The sequence below is a fragment of the Miniopterus schreibersii genome (assembly GCF_964146895.1).
Source record: "Miniopterus schreibersii genome assembly, chromosome: 2".
Classification (NCBI taxonomy): domain Eukaryota; kingdom Metazoa; phylum Chordata; class Mammalia; order Chiroptera; family Miniopteridae; genus Miniopterus; species Miniopterus schreibersii.
In genome coordinates, this window is record NC_138102.1 from 168286898 (window position 1) to 168302610 (window position 15713).

General features: G+C 48.3%; 2 protein-coding genes across 9 annotated transcripts in view; one reads left to right on the top strand and one right to left on the bottom strand.

Annotated features, from left to right (window-relative positions):
• LOC308552289 (vesicle-associated membrane protein 1) overlaps window positions 1–15713 on the top strand; it is a 106983-nt gene that overhangs the window by 48506 nt on the left and 42764 nt on the right. For 2 of the 8 annotated variants that reach the window (XM_081127502.1, XM_081127501.1), the window contains exon 1: window positions 12914–12983. The exons of 5 other annotated variants lie outside the window; for them this stretch is intronic. Coding sequence is in view for 1 of the 3 variants with exons in the window: in XM_081127493.1 (XP_080983619.1) it covers window positions 5942–5994 (53 nt within the window). In the remaining 2 variants the exon portion in view is untranslated. Of the gene's footprint in view, window positions 1–5941; window positions 6010–12913; window positions 12984–15713 lie in introns of those variants that run through there. One more of the 8 variants, XM_081127493.1, reaches the window with a different exon arrangement.
• Window positions 6250–13723, bottom strand: LTBR (lymphotoxin beta receptor). Its single transcript, XM_081127513.1, has 10 exons — window positions 13455–13723; window positions 13240–13336; window positions 12866–12991; window positions 12635–12787; window positions 12158–12254; window positions 11923–12011; window positions 9980–10087; window positions 9636–9661; window positions 8854–9082; window positions 6250–8256 (listed from the first exon to the last, which is right to left on the bottom strand). Exons 1-10 carry the CDS (start codon window positions 13548–13550, stop codon window positions 8015–8017), a joined length of 1263 nt encoding a protein of 420 aa, XP_080983639.1. The 5' UTR covers window positions 13551–13723; the 3' UTR covers window positions 6250–8014.

Consider the following 15713-nt stretch of genomic DNA (forward strand, 5'->3'; position numbering starts at 1 on the left):
ATCTATCATCTATCTATCTATCTATCATCTATCATCTATCTATCTATCTATCTATCTATCTATCTATCTATCTATCTATCTATCTATATCATCTATCTATCTATCATCTATCTATCTATCATCTATCTATCTATCTATCTATCTATCTATCTATCTATCTATCTATCTATCTATCATCATCATCTGTCTATCTATCTATCTATCTATCTATCTATCTATCTATCTATCTATCTATCTATCTATCTATCTATCATCATCTATCTATCTATCTATCTATCTATCTATCTATCTATCTATCTATCTATCATCTATCTATCATCTATCATCTATCTATCTATCATCTATCTATCATCTATCTATCTATCTATCTATCTATCTATCTATCTATCTATCTATCTATCTATATCATCTATCTATCTATCATCTATCTATCTATCATCTATCTATCTATCTATCTATCTATCTATCTATCTATCTATCTATCATCTGTCTATCTATCTATCTATCTATCTATCTATCTATCTATCTATCTATCTATCTATCTATCATCTATCTATCTATCTATCATCTATCTATCATCTATCTATCATCTATCTATCTATCTATCTATCTATCTATCTATCTATCTATCTATCTACCTACCTACCTACCTATCATCTATCAATTTTAAATATGTTTTTATTGATTTCAGAGAGAGGAAGGGAGAGGGAGAGAGAGATAGAAACATCAGTGATGAGAGAATCATCGATTGGCTGCTTCCTGCACACCCCCTACTGGGGATTAAGCCTGCAGCCTGGGCATGTGCCCTGACTGGGAATTGAAATGTGACCTCCTGGTTCATAGATCGACATTCAACTGATGAGCTACACTGACCCAGCTCTGTATCTATATTAAAAAAATTAAACATTAAAATGCTACTGAGTGCCCTGGCTGGTGTGCTTAGTGGTTAGAGCGCCTGTCTGCACATGGAAGGGTTGAGGGTTCGATTCCTGGTCAAGGGCACGTACCTGAGTTACAGGTTCGATCCCCAGCCCCGGTTAGGGTGCATGTGGGAGGCAACCAATTGATATGTCTCTCTCACATCAATGCTCCTCTCTCGCTCTCTCCCCCCCTCCCTCTCTCCCTCCCTTGCACTCTCTCTAAAAATCAATGGAAAAAATATCCTTGGGTGAGGATTAACAACAATAACAAAAAGTACTACTGAGGGACACAAAAGGAATCAACAAATAGAAAGGAATACTATGTCCTTCAAAGAAAGACTAACACTAGGAAGATGGCCCTTCTCCCTAATTAACCTAGCAATTTAATGCAATCTCAATACAAATACCAATAGGAGTTATTTTGGGGGATACTTCATATGGAATAAGAAATAAGAAAATATAATTAGGAACATTTTGAAAAAGAAGATTAAAAGGAGTCCTAATAGATATTAAAATATAAAGCTAAAATAGTTGACTGTGGTGCTAGCAAATTAAAAAGACAGAGGGAAGAGAACTGAAAATCCAGAAGCAAATTTTAATTCATACACAAATTTTATTTATAATGGTAACATTTCCAACTAGTGAAGAAAAAAATTATTGTTCAACAAATGATTTGGGATAACAAGACAACATTAGGAAAGTGTCCAGTAGAAAAATAGTAAGAGATATGAATAGTTGGTGGAAAATAAATTACAAATGACTATTTTTTATTATTTTAAAAAATTTATTTATTTTTATTGTTGAAAGTATTACAGATACCCCCCTTTTCCCCTCTCCCATTGATCCCCTCCACCCCGTATCTGCCCCCGGCCCCCAGGCCTTCACCACACTATTGTCCATGTCCATGGGTTATGCATATATGCATATAAGTTCTTTGATTAATCTCTCCCCACCCACTCCCCCACCCCCACCTTCCCACTGAGATTCATCAGTTTGTTCCATGCTTCTATGTCTCTGGGTCTATTTTGTTCATCAGTCTATTTTATTTATTAGATTCTACATATGAGTGAGATCGTGTAAAACTGAGAATGATAGTCTTGCTGGATAGAGTAGTCTTGGTTTCAGATCCTTGTTTTGCATTATGTTGAATACTTCATGCCATTCCCTTCTTGCCTGTGGAGTTTCTAATGAGAAGTCAGCTGACAGCCTTATGGGAGCTTCTTTGTAGGTAACAGATTGCTTTTCTCTAGCTCTCTTTAAGATTCTCTCTTTGTCTTGGATTCTTGGCATTTTAATTATGATGTGTCTGGGCATGGGCCTCTTTGGATTCTTCTTGCTTGGGAGTCTCTGTGCCTCCTGAACTTATGTGACTTTTTCCTTTACCAGGGTAAGAAAGTTTTCTGCCATTATTTCTTCAAACAAATTCTCTGTCCCTTGCTTATTCTCTTCCCCTTCTGGCATTCCTATAATGCGAATATTGTTACATTTCATGTTGTCCCACAGCTCCCTTAAACTGTCCTCCTGTTTTTTAATTGTTTTTTCTTTCTTTCTTTTTTTTTTTTTTATCTCTGAGTGATTTTTTCTACCCTGTCTTCTAATTCACTGTTCTGATCCTCAGCTTCCTCTAATCTGCTGTTTATCCTTCCAATGTATTTTTTATTTCTGCTATGTCATTCTTCATAGTTTCCATATCTTTTTTCATTCTGTTGAGCATTCTTACAATCAGTATTCTGATCTCTATATCCCATAGATTTCTTATCTCCATTTCATTTAGCTATTTTTATGAAGACTTCTCTTGTTCTTTCATTTGGGGGTTGTTTTTTTGTCTCCCCATTTTGGCTGCCTGTTGGTTTGTTTTTCTCGATGTATTAGGTAGATCTGCTAGGACTCTCAGTCTTTTTGGAGGGTCTCTGGTGCAGGCCAATGTCAGACGCAGCTTGTGACTGGCCCTGAGTACCCTGTTTGGAGCTATCGACAACCCTCTGCTTAAGGTCTCCTCTGCTGGGGCTGGGTGTGGTTGGACAGGACTAAAATGCACACCAAAGTCTGCTTTTCCAAGGTCTGGGTCCAGAAGCAGATTATGCAAAGACTCAAAGCACTCTGAGGTCCACTTTAGAGCTACTGGCTGATTAATCTGATTCTCTTAATGAGCCTGAGAGTGTAGAAACTCCACAGGGTGGGGCAGCTGATTGTTATCAGTCTCTTAAAGAGCCTCAGGCTGTTTTAACTCCTTAGGGTAGGGCAGGAGGTTTTCCTGCAGGGTAGGGCAATTGCCCCCCCCCCCCCCCCCCCCCCCCCGCAAAAGCAGCAAATTGTCTGCCTGAGAAAGATGTCCTCTGCAGTATGGGGGAATGACTCGGCACAGGAATCCAGATGGGTGCCTTCTGATCTCTATTTCCAGAGCCCACAACCCTAGATTCTCCTTAAACAGCTCCAGTTTACTCTGCCCTCCCTCTGCTGGAGTCCAAGGTGAGTGGCTGCACATGAAACTTTGTGCATTGGCTCTTTAAGAGGGTGCCTGCGTTTCCAGGACAGAAACTCAGCTGCTTTTCACAGTCAGATGTTATGTGGGCACCTTTCTGAGTTCTGTTGCTCTTGGCTGGGAAGCCCAGCCTGGGGTTTAGGCCCCAGAGTCCTCAGTGGGAACCTCCCCCCCCAGCTGAGATATCCCTCTGGATCTTCAGCTGCTGCCTGTGGGAGCCCAGCCAGCCCTCTCGCACCTCCGCACTTCCTACCAGTCTCTATGTGGTCTCCGCTTTTCCTCCTTGGTTGTGAGGGTGCTCTCCATCTCTTCTTCAGTTGCAGTTGATTATTCAGGATGGTTTTTCTATATTTTAGTTGTAATTCCAGTTTCATCCTGGGAGAGTGTCAGTGTAGCTTCCACTCAGTCCGCTGCCATCTTTAATCTCACAAATGACTCTTTAAAATATGAAAATGTTCACTCACAGTGAAATAAAAAACTTCCCACACAATAAGAAATGCAAATAAAGATTACACTGAGATAACGTTTGTCACCCTTCAGATTGTCAAAGATCAAAATGCTTGATAGTACAGCAATGTTGGTGTTTGTATATGGAAATGGACACTTAAAAATTGCTGACATTCAATCTATATGGAGGGCAATGTGGTAATATTTATCAAAATAAAAAATATATATCTTTGACCCACAATTTTATTTCTAGCAAAAAATACATGTGGTTTTAAACCTTACCTGAAGAGTAAGGATATTTTTTTCCATTGATTCTTAGAGAGAGTGGAAGGGAAGGTGGGGAGAGAGAGACACATCGCTTGGTTGCCTCCCACAGTGTGGGGATCGGACTGGCAACCCAAGTATGTGCCCTTGACTGGGAATCAAACCCGAGGCTCTCCGGTACACAGGTGGATGCTCTAACCACTGAGCGACTCCGGCCAGGGCTCTAGCAAAATTTTTGATAGCAATAGTCTCACATGTGCAAAACTACATAGGTTATTATTGTAGAATGTTTGTAATAGATTGGAAATGAATTAAAAATTCTCAAAGGGATCTAGTTAAATGGTACAGCCATATAATGAAATACTATGCAGATAAAAAGATTTAGGAGGATGTTTTATGATACTGATGTGGAATTATGGCCAAGCTATTTTGATAAATGAAAAAGGCAAAGGGAAGAATATACGGAGAACATGCTACCATTTGTGGGGGGAGGAGAGAGGAATGAAATATATGAGTATATATATTTTTGAGTATGTGTAAGTTACCTCTGGAAAAGCATCAGAAAGTCACAGTGGTTGCTTCCAGGGAGAGGACCATGGTGGGTGAGGGACAAAAGTGAAGAGACATTTCACAGTTTACTCTTTGATACTTTTTGGATTTTTAACCACATGAATAAATTACTTGCACCAAAAAAGGAAACAGATAAAATTAAAACTAAAAAGAGGAGAGGAAAAGTTGACTTGCTGTGATTTATACAAATGGGGTCTGTTTTTCTCTCATAAAAAGATGCCCAAACTGTTGTTCAGTTGTCCAAGGAAACCTCGTGAACCAGGCTCGCTCTTTTCTCCCAGGACCTCCATCCTCAGAGGATTGGCTTTTTATCTCCATGGCTGTTTCCTCATGATAATAAAATGGCTCCCACAGCTCAGGCTTTGTGTCCTCAAACAAACATCCCCCCAACAAGACAGGACAAGGAAAACCAAAACTTTTTCCAAATGATGTGTTTTGTCCTGGGAATGAGACTTCTCTGTGCATGTCATTGGCTAGAAAGAGATCTCAGGCCCCATCCTAAACCAATTCCTGGCAAAGGGGTACGGTTTTTTACTGGCTCCCGGGACTGGAGGAAGGGCCTCCCCTCCTGACATCATGGAATGTCTGCGTTAGTACAGAAATGGGGTTCTATTCTTAGGGAAGGTGTGGAAGTCTGCTGGGTCGGTCGAAGAGTCCATCACAGCAATCGACGTGAACCACTTCATCTTTTGAAAACGAAATTCTTAGCTACCCTACACCAGCATACCCGACCTGTCCCACTGCTGCCACTCTACGCAATTACATCCCTCTCTCTCCTGGACTGCTGACTGCTGCCTTAGCCTCCTCACTGGCCTCCCTGCACCCATGTTGACATTGGTTGGATTCAGTATTGGCTTTTCCCCCCATGTGATATAGGAGTGGGTTTTCAAAAATATTATATGAGAGACTACCTAAATTCAGGCTTAATCATCCCGTCATTAACTACTATTGTATTTGGTTCCATCTTTCTAAGGCAACTGTCAAGAGGCTGTCTTCATTCATTTTAACGTCCACTTTCCTTCTAGACGGGAGCTCCTCTCAGTATAAAGCGTGCTTCTGGAGCCTGTATTAACTCAACACCGGCAAAACAAGCATGGGCAGTGTTATGGGCTGAATTGCGTGTTTCACAATTCATATGTTTAAGGCCAGTGCCTCAGAATGTGACTGTATTTGGAGATGGGGTTTTTAAAGAGATAATTAAATTTAAGTGAGGTCATTAGAATGGGCCCTAATCCAGTGTGACTGGTTTCCTTATAAGAAGAGAAGATTAGGACACACACACGGAGGGAAGGCTGTGTGGAGGTACAATGAGGAGACGGCCATCGGCAAGCCAGGGAGAGAGGCCTCAGGAGAAACCAACTCTGCTGACACCTTGAGCTTGGACTTCTAGCCTCCAAAACTGTGAGAAAATAATTTCTTGTTCTTTAAGCCCCCCAGTCTGTGGTACTTTGTTATGGTAATTCTAGCAAATTAATATAGGCAGACATAATCCTAAATTTGAATGGTGTCACATAGAACTGTGCCTTTGCACCACTTTAAAAAAATGTTTTTCCTTTTATTTTTTTTGACAATGTATAGAATTTTTTTTATTTTATCTAAACACATGGGAACAATGATTAAGGATTCATGTCATCTGGCTCTAGCATACTGCAAATCAGGAGGATTTAACTGCCTAAAGATACAGCTCACCATTATTTACTTTTCAACCAAGGAAGCTGGATTGAATACTTTCATGGTCAACCTTAAATAACCCATCCCCTCACTTGGATCAGACGCCTCCTGGAGTATGTTTTAGAGCCACCCTATCTTGATGAGCCCCAGCCACAGAGTTCTTAACATTAGACCCAGATGGTGGCCTTTTATGGAAGGAGCAGTCAGCTGGCAGCCGCTGCCGTCCCAATCCTTCAAGTTAAGATTGTCTCCACCAGGCAGCATGGTAAATAAATTCTGGGGGCCCAAACATTTACCGATAGGAGAGCTTGAGAAGATTTAAAGTTCTTTTGGACAAAAATTAAAATAAGATGAAAGAAATAAACAAAGTAAAAATCACGAGTGCTACTTCTGAGTGAAAGGAGGCCAGCCTAGATCTCGACACCAACAGAATGTGAATTTGGCCTCTCACGTTTTATGTCTCAAGTCATATTTTCCCCTTCAGGCAACCTTGCAGAACACTTTTTCACTCTGCACTGTGGCTGTGAGGCTTAATGCATGTGGGGCATGCAGAAGGTCTGTTTGTCTGAGAAAACCAGTGCATTTTACCCACCAAAGAAATTCTGGAAGACTGTGGTATGTGGAGTTTTTACTGGAGGCCTCTAGAGCCAGACTCACTGGGTCCAAATCCCAGCTTTGCCATTTGCAGTTGAATTGGTCAAGTGACTTACCCTCTCTGTTCCTCGGTTTCCTCAGTCATTAAATGGGAATAGTAATAGTATCTAGCTCTTAGAGATATTGTGAGGATTATGTAATTATTGCAAAGTATTTCAATACTACCTGGCACATTGTCAGTGATCACTGACTAATACTGTTATTAACTGAATTACATATACCAGTCCCTCATAGAAATACCTTTGTGGGATTATATTTTAATGTTTTGACCTTTGCCTTTGACACTGCCCAATGGAATAGTATTTCTGTATGAATTCCCAGGAAATAAATTATCTAGGTCTCAGTCTTCACTTTATTTGCATGTGGTTACAATTTATAAATATACTTGCCATTTTCCTTCCCCTCCAAAACTCTCCCTTTACCTAGTAACCCTACCCAAACCCCCAGTTTTTAATGACTCCCTTTCTTCTCTAGGAGGGGAGGGGTGGTGCTCCATGTAACTCCATCTTTATATAGGGTCTACCTCAGTCCATGTGACGTGTGGGTCCTCAAAAGGCCTCTGAAGCTTGGGGATGAGCACCACGAATCTGTTAGAAGTCCCAGTGATGTCCTTGCAAGTGACCATGTGGCTGGCTTCCTTCTGTGCCATGCTTTGGGTGCAGAACGCCATGCTGGGCAGCAGCAGGCATCATATGCTCTCTGTGCCTGAAGCTGAGCTAGTGCAGCCCCAGTGGGCAGAGGGGTCTGCAATGAAGTCTTGGGCCTGCTCAGGCGGTGGTGAGAGTTCTGTGGCGGGCACCATACCCAGCCAGTGCCCGGCCCTGCCCTTGGAGATGTGTCTGAGGACTGGCCCTTTAGGGTTTGCCTCTCAGAGGCCCTACCCAGGCTCTCTGTCAATCCTGTGTGGGTAGGGCAGCCTCGGGAGAAGGTGCTCTCGTGCGTCCCTTCTCCTGACTTCTTCCAGACACCCATGAGGCATGGGTGACAAACTGGGTCCTTGGTCCTGTTAGAGGGCATGGCACCCCAGTGTCTCTGTCTCGGCCAGGTGCCAAGCTTTGCCATCTTCCTGGTAGGGCGTAGAGAGCCCGGGAGGACCAGGGGCACCCTCTTCAGGAATGGGGTATGGAGGCTCCGGGGGAGCAGGGGGGTCTCCAGGGCCCCGTGCTCCCCCCAGTACTGGCCCATTGTAGATGTAGATGTTGCCAGTGACAGTCACAGACCCGCCGGTGACATGAATGCCATTGGTACCTGTGGGAAGGGAAGCAGAGTGAGAGGGGCTGAGAGGCACTGTTGAGGAAGGATGGCCTGTTTGCCCGCTGCATCGGTGCCCCTACGTCCTGAACGCCCTGGTTCCTCTGCCTTCTCCCTTTCCTCTCTGTTCCCACTCCCGTTTGCTATTGGTTTCTTGAGCTCTGCATTCCTTTTTTTTTAATCCTCGCTCAAGGAGTGAGGGAGGATCTTTTTTTCCCATTGATTTTTTAGAGAGAGTAGAAGGGGGAAGACAGAGAAACGTCGATCGGTTGCCTGCCACACGCACCCTGACTTGGGGATCGAGCCTGCAACCTAGGTACATGCCCTTGATGGGAATCGAACCCAAGACCCTCTGGTATGCAGGCCAATGCTCTAAGCACTGAGCAACAGCAGCCAGGGCTGCATTCACTTCTGTTTCTGGGTTTTTCAGTCTCTTCTTTTCTCTCTAATTGGGACATTCTTCCTGGCCATCGGAGTCTCTGTCTTGCCTCCCTGTTAGTCTTCTCATTTCTCCCCACCTCACACTTTCTCTCCCTGCCCACCATCCTTCCCACTGCACCTCCCTCACCCCTCTTCTCCCTGTAGCCTACTCACCGTGGGGCACAGGGCCTTGCTCTGGGAGCTCTGCCTCCAGCTCCCTGGCCTGGCTCAGAGGACTCTGCTGTTGTAGCACCTCTTCCTCCAAAGCTGGGGGCACTGGGGGCCAGGCTAAGGCCGGGGGCGAGTCTCCAGGGATGGGCAGAAGTGGCTTTACCAGGTCAGGAAAGTGTGGGTTGATGTTTGGAGGCTGCCAGTTCCCATCAGCAATATTGGATTCCTCTCCCTGCAGGAGAGAAGCAGAGAACCAGCCAATGTGAGCCTCAGACCCCATCTTTCTTTAATTCCCACCCCCGACCCCAGCTGAGGCAGCCCCAGGCCCCATGCTCGCTGCCATGGGCTTTTGCACTTGATGTTCTTGCTTCCTTGAGCACTTTCCCCAGATATCCTGATGCCTTCATTTCTTTAGCCCTCTGCTCAAATACTGGCTCATCAGAGAGGCCCTCTGTCCACTGTCTAAGATAATATACCCCCATCCTCTACCACTGTCATTCATCGTTCCCCTGTCCTGCTTTATTTATCAGTTGTCACAACCTGATACATATTTATTTACCCTTATTCTTGCCCCATTGGTGTGTAACTCCAGGAGGGTAGTTACTTTGTTTTACTTACTGCTATGTCCATATGCCTAGAACAGTGCTTGGCATATGGCATGCTAGAGTTATCTGTTGAATGAATGAATGAATGTCGAAGCCTGCACACTTTTTTCCTGCGCACCCCCACACTGTTCATTCTCTCTTTCTGCCCCTCCCTGCTGCCTCCTCAGCCTTCCTCATTACCTCTGGACGGCTCTTGAGCAGGGATCCTGCAATGAAAATGAAATGGGTGTAGGGCCTCTGGCAGACCTGAGACCCCCAGGCTACCACCCTCCACACCCCACCATAATTTGTTGCTGCCCACCCTGGGGTCCCAGAAGGAACAGGCTATCATTACCCTTCTCTCCAGGCTCAGAATGGGGGGCTGGATGGAGATGATGTCTATGTTGGGGGCAGGCATTGGGAATCTTGAGGATGTGGAAGGGCAGACAGGTTGTACTGGGGGAGATGAAGATACCCTCCAGCCCCTCCCCCATCCAGGTGGGGACCAACCACCGCATCCCTGCCTGCATTCAGCCCCTGCCTACCCAGCTTTCTGCAGAGAGAGGGGTGGCTCTTCCAGGCGCAGGCAAAGATGGTGGTGAGGAGCAGCAAGGAGACCAGGGGCAGCATGACGGCCAGCACCAGCATAGTTCCTGCCGGGACAGCAGACAGGAGGCGGCGTGACGGGGGACAGGGCAAGAAGGGCAGAGGGGAAGGACGTTAGCGAATAGCTTTCCAATTCTCTGGGCAACCCAGAGAAAAAAGTTTCTAAAGGCAGAATTGGAGACACTTCCCTGAGTTGCAGAGAAAGGGAATTCAGTTGGACTTGGGGGCACCTCCTGACAGCCAGGACAGTGTCGTAGATGGAGATGTTTGGGGTGGTGCAGGTCCCAGCTGCATGAGGACAGGAGCTTGGGCAGTTGATTCCCAAGGACTGGAAGTCGGGGTGGGAGGCAGTACAGGGAGGGTGGGGCTTAGGGCTCTAAACAGACTTGGACCACAGGGTACAGCCAACTGAGAGTGCCCTTCTGTACTGTGGGGTGTTCACACAGGTGGGAGAGTGGGGGAGCCTCACTTCTCAATTCTGCCTGTGGTTGCCTGGGAGACTAAGAGTTGCAAGGTCTCCACCCCCTTGTAGGTTCCAGGACGGAATGGGACCAGGAGGCTGGGTGCTTGGTTCCTCAGGACCCAGTGTAGGGCAGAGGATAAGTTCTGTCTTTCTATGGGCCTCAGTGCTGCCATCCACAGCAAAGAGTCTGTAATGCCCCTCAACTACGCCTGAAGGTCAGGGAGACTTGGACATTTGCACCCTGGTATGTGGCTCTCTCCAGTACACCTAATTCTGTGGCTGATGGGAGTACAAGATGGGAAGAACTGGACCTGGAGTCTTGGACACCTGGGTTCCTGCCCAGCTGTGTGACTTTTTAAGTCATTTCATCTCTGAGCATCAATTTGTTTATATATAAAATAAAGGGGTTAGACTCTCTAAAATGCCTATCATATTTGATACATAGTTAAAAATTAATAAGAGGACATGGAAAAGTATTTATGGTATAGTTGAATGAAAAGTCAGGTTACAAAATATTCAAATGACTCCATTTTTAGAAAAAAATTATATGTATAGACTTACATAGAAAAATGTTTGAGGACATATAAAAAGAGTGGATATGCCAGGTGATGGTTCTGTGGGTGATGTTTAGTCTTATGTACCTGAATTTTCTAATTTTCTACAGTGCGCATGCATTACAAAGTAAAAAGACCCAAGTACAGGTCTTCATAATGCCAGTTCCCACATGGATGATCTCGGGCGAGTCAGGTAACCTCTGCGCCTTGTTTTCTTCATCTTGCCAGTGAGGCTGATACTAGAACCACTTGATAGGCTCAATAAGAGGATTAAATGAATTAGTGAGTGTCAAGTATTCAAAGAGTGCCTGACACACTTGCTCTGAGTAAGCGGAAGCTGAGATGATAAATATCTACTAATTTAAAAAAGCTAATAAAATAAACTTTCCCCCAAAGGATAATGATTACAATCATTAGAAACATCCTGTAATTGTCTATTAGGCTAGGAAGCCAATAACTGCACAGAAAAAAACAAAACAGAGTCAAATGTGAAATTATCTCTCGAAGAATGAAAGTGTGTAATCTAATAAAGAGGTACTCAGCCTAGTAAATGGATTATATGATGGTGGCATGTCCAGAATGGTGACAGCGATGCCAGTTACAGTTGTACCTCAGTGTGAGTTTTCCTTGGCATTATATTATTATATTAATTTATAACATATAACTTTAGAAGAGTGTGTGTGTGCATGAGTGTGTGTGTAAGCAAGCTGGCCTGGGGACACTCCAATTTCTCTTTAAGGAATTTTTCTTCTTGCCCTCATTCTGAGAGGGAAGGATTCATCTTTTCCCCATACTTTCAGATGGGAGGAATTAAGGCATTTTTCCAGATATTCCCACCCTGTGCCCCTTAGCCCTGGCCCCTTACCTGGTATCTCAGGGATCTCTGGATTTCTGCAGCTGGTATCAGACTGGGCGGTACCTTGTGCTGCTTCTACAAGGCCCAGGTCCTCACACCTGTGAAGGAAAGAAACGCCCAACTCAAGAGGGCACATGGCTGAAAGTGGCAAGTGGCAAGGAGGGTCCTACAGAGTTGAGCATAGGGGTGGACTTGTCAGCAGCTGGGGCTTCTGGGTGGGTGGGAGGAACAAGGGCACACTCACCTGGTGTGGGGCTGGCAGCGGGCGATGGGGGAGGAGGTGTTCTGGAAGTGCCCGGCCTTACAGGGCACACAGTGGCTATTAGTCTCCCCACCTTCATCTGGTAAGAGAGAGGCAAGGCCAGCCAGGTTGAGTGGGCAAAAGGAGCCTCTTGGCCAGCTGTGAGCTTCCTTTACATTCACTGGATGGCTCCTCCCTGTCCACCCACCCCATTCTGTAGCTGGTACCTTTCCTGATCTCCCCCTTGCTCAGTTTCCCCAGTGCTGAGGGGACCCCCCACTGTCCCTGCCCCTGTCCCAGTTCCATTTCTCTGCAGATAGATCCCTTCTGTGAGCCTTTCACAGTGAGGGAGAAGAGGCTTTTTATGCCAAAGAAAACTACCTGGAGGCTCACTGTGCACACAGTACCGTGCTCCCTGCCCCCATTCAAGATCACTGGCACCCAGCCTCCTCCCCCCTTCTGCCCTTAGTGACCTCTGACCTTTGAACTCAGCTTCAGTGCCCGGTGGGCAGTCAGAGAGCGACTCGCAGTGTATACACTCATGGTCCCAGCGGACGCAGAACATTCCCGGCTGGCAGTGGCACTGGGTTTTCTGTTTGCTAGTGCAAGGTGCAGTCTCCTCGAAGCCCAGGACTTTTGGAGAGACAGGACAGCTCAGTGGGGGGTTACACGGCAGGGGATCCCGGCCCTCCCCAGGCACACCCCACTCACTCCGGTCACAGGGTCGGCACAGCTGGCAGATGAACAGATGGTTCCAGTGCTCGTTGTAGGAACTTTCAGGGCACGGGATACAAACTGTGTCCCGACCTGGGCTGCATTCAGCTGAGACGTGAGTGCCTAGAACGTGGAGCGGGGCAGGAGGAGCGTCAGGGAGCCGGAGTCCACCCGCCTGCCACCCGCCTGCCACTCGCCGGGTGGCCCTGGTCTGTCCCGCTCGGCGCCTGCACATGAGGGGCGGCCAGTGTCTCTCTGTCCCTGTCGCTGATTTTCCGGGGAGACGGTGTCTGTCTTCTGAGGCGGAGGCGGGCTGGAGGCCCCCTAACCCCCCTCCCCGTGCCAGGCTTCCTCTGCCCGTTGCCTCTCACCTGGGGGGCAGCGGGAGCAGCAAGCCTGGTGCTTGGGTTCGTAGTACTCCTTCTCCTGGTCCCGGCAGGTGTGGTTCTCCGGGTGGTAGGGGCGCCCCTTCAGGGGGGATGGAGATGGGGGAGAGTTACTCAGGGGTCGGCGGGGCGGGCAGAGGGGCCAGGCACCGCCTCCTCTCCCCAGCAGCCCCCACCCACCTGCGCGGCCCCTCCCTCACCAGTGGGGGCTGGGCGGCCGCCAGGAGGCCGCAGAGGCCTAGGAGGAGCGGCCCCCAGGCCAGGCCGCGGGCGCAGGCGGCCCAGGGCGCGCGCATGGCGGCGGCGGCCGGGAGGGCGCAGCGGGGAGCCGGGCGAGAGGCCGGACCCCAGGGCAGAGGCGGCGGCGGCCCCGGAGCCCCGGGCTGGGGCAGGACTCAGGCCGAAGCGCCCGGGGGCCCCAGCGGCCGGCGGGCCTGGCCTCCAGGCTCCAGCGCCGGGCTCAGGAAGTGGGAGTGGAGACGCGGGGGGCGGGGACTGGGAGCCGGGAGCGGCGCTGTCGCAATCGCTCGGGAAGAGGAACAGGCCCGGCGGCGGGAGGGGCGGCCGGGAAAGCACGTGAGGGCCGCGGCGGAACCGGCCGCCTCCCTTCTTCCGAAGCCCGGCCGGGAGCGGACGGGACGGGCCCGCCGGGGCCGCGGGGCTGGCGGCCGGCCGCAGGCGGGCCCGGTGAGGCCAGCGGGGCGCAGCTGCCCGGAGGAGACGGGGCTTCGGGCGCCGGTTCTGAAAAATGGAGGGCCTGCGACTGCCAGACATGGGGGGGGGGGGGGTGCAGGGACCTGGGGTGCACAGCCCGCCAGACACAGCGTCTGGGAACCAGAAGCCCTGGATGGCAGGCTGCCTGGACGCCTGGGTTCCTGCCCTGTGTTACTTTTTAAGATAAATTACAAAGGAGCAATGAGCCAGCCAGTCCTCCCCAGATCCAGCCAGTCCACACACTGATGGGCACAGGTCACCTCCAGGACACTCAGGGGGTGCATCCCTGGCACCCCTGTCCTTAGAGAAGAGAGAGGGCACATAGACAGTTCCCGAGGTGTGGGGGCAGCCACAGCCCTCTGCCCCAGCTTCCCCACCCTGGAGCCTTGGAATCCCTCTGAACCGGAGGGAGCTGAGAGCGCACGGAGTCCAGCCCCCTCACCTAAAGGATGAAGGGACTGAGGCTTAGGTAGGAGAGAGCAGGGTTCCAGCGGGGCTTAGTCCAGTGCCTGTCCCTTTTCTCTCTCCATTTCCCTACAACTCATTAACAGCGCCCCTGGAATGACTTGCAGTTCCCTATCCTCTGCCTAATGCCAGGCTCTCTGGTCTCCAAGATTCTGGGCTCCTGGCTAAGTTCCACCTGTCCTTGAGGTTCACTGGGGCTCTAGGACACATGCCCACCCCAAGCTGCACAGCCCCACTCAGACTGCCCCCTGCGACCTGCTGCTTGCCGGCTTACCCTCTTACTGTGAGCTCTGCAGTGGCTTGGACGGAATCTTTAAGTCTGGGTTCCCAGTATTTAGCACAAGGTCCGGCATATACCATGTGTCCAGTACATAGCCATGGATAAAGGAATGAGGCCTTGCCTATGTCACATAGCCAGTCCATGGCAGAACTAGCCTACAGTCCAGGGCTACTGATTTCTGGGTCCCAGCTCATTTTAGCAACCATGCTGCCTCCTTGTGGCTCAGGCGCATGGCGGCCCTTAGTATGCAGGGCTGACTTACTCTCTTGAGACAGGTGACCTGGACACTGTCCCCCCCCCCCCCCAGCCCGTTTCAGGGCTCATCCTTACCCTGGTTCATCTGACTGGCTGAACAAGCTTTAGGTGATGGTTGTGAGAAGTCCTGGTGCAGGAGTGCACCTGGGGAGGAGGGCTCACAGGGTGAAGGGGCCAGGGGAGGGCTCAGAGAGGGAACTTAGACACTTCATTTTCCTTCCCTGGTGCAGGCCTAGGACCTGCACTCTGCTGCATTTACACAATAGTTCAAGGCTTCCTGGAGAGGGGAGACATATCAGAAGAGCATGCACTGCTCAGGGTTGCAGCTCTTTCCAGGTCAAGGAAATTGGGGGCTGGGACTGGATGTATCACTGAACTCTTAAGTGTATCAAGGTATGTGTGTGTGCAATGGCCTTAGATCCTTTTTTCATTTTACTTTTTATTGTGGAAATTCACATATAAATATACATACACAAAAGGAGAGAAAATAGCTTTGTGAACTCCCAGCTTCAACTCAGGGCCAGTCTTATTCTTCCATACAATCCTTCCCCACTCATCTAATCTCTCCTTAATTGTTTTGAAGCAAATCCCAGACATGTGTCATTTCCTTTGAAATTACTTCAGGATTTTACTCTAAAAGATGGCAACTCTTTCTTTTGAGGTATAACAATGGAGTGCATGAAGCACACTAATCTTATGTATGCAGATCAATGACTTTCACTTTTCTATATCGCGTGTATCTCCC

Excerpts from the sequence above, each read along its gene's own strand:
- LTBR (XM_081127513.1), bottom strand. The coding sequence starts at position 13,550 with ATGCGCGCGCCCTGGGCCGCCTGCGCCCGCGGCCTGGCCTGGGGGCCG. Across the intron at positions 12,788-12,865 it reads GTGCCGACCCTGTGACCGGA|TCCTGGGCTTCGAGGAGACT; the intron begins GTGAGTGGGGTG and ends TCTCTCCAAAAG. Across the intron at positions 10,088-11,922 it reads AGAGATCCCTGAGATACCAG|GAACTATGCTGGTGCTGGCC; the intron begins GTAAGGGGCCAG and ends CTGTCCCGGCAG.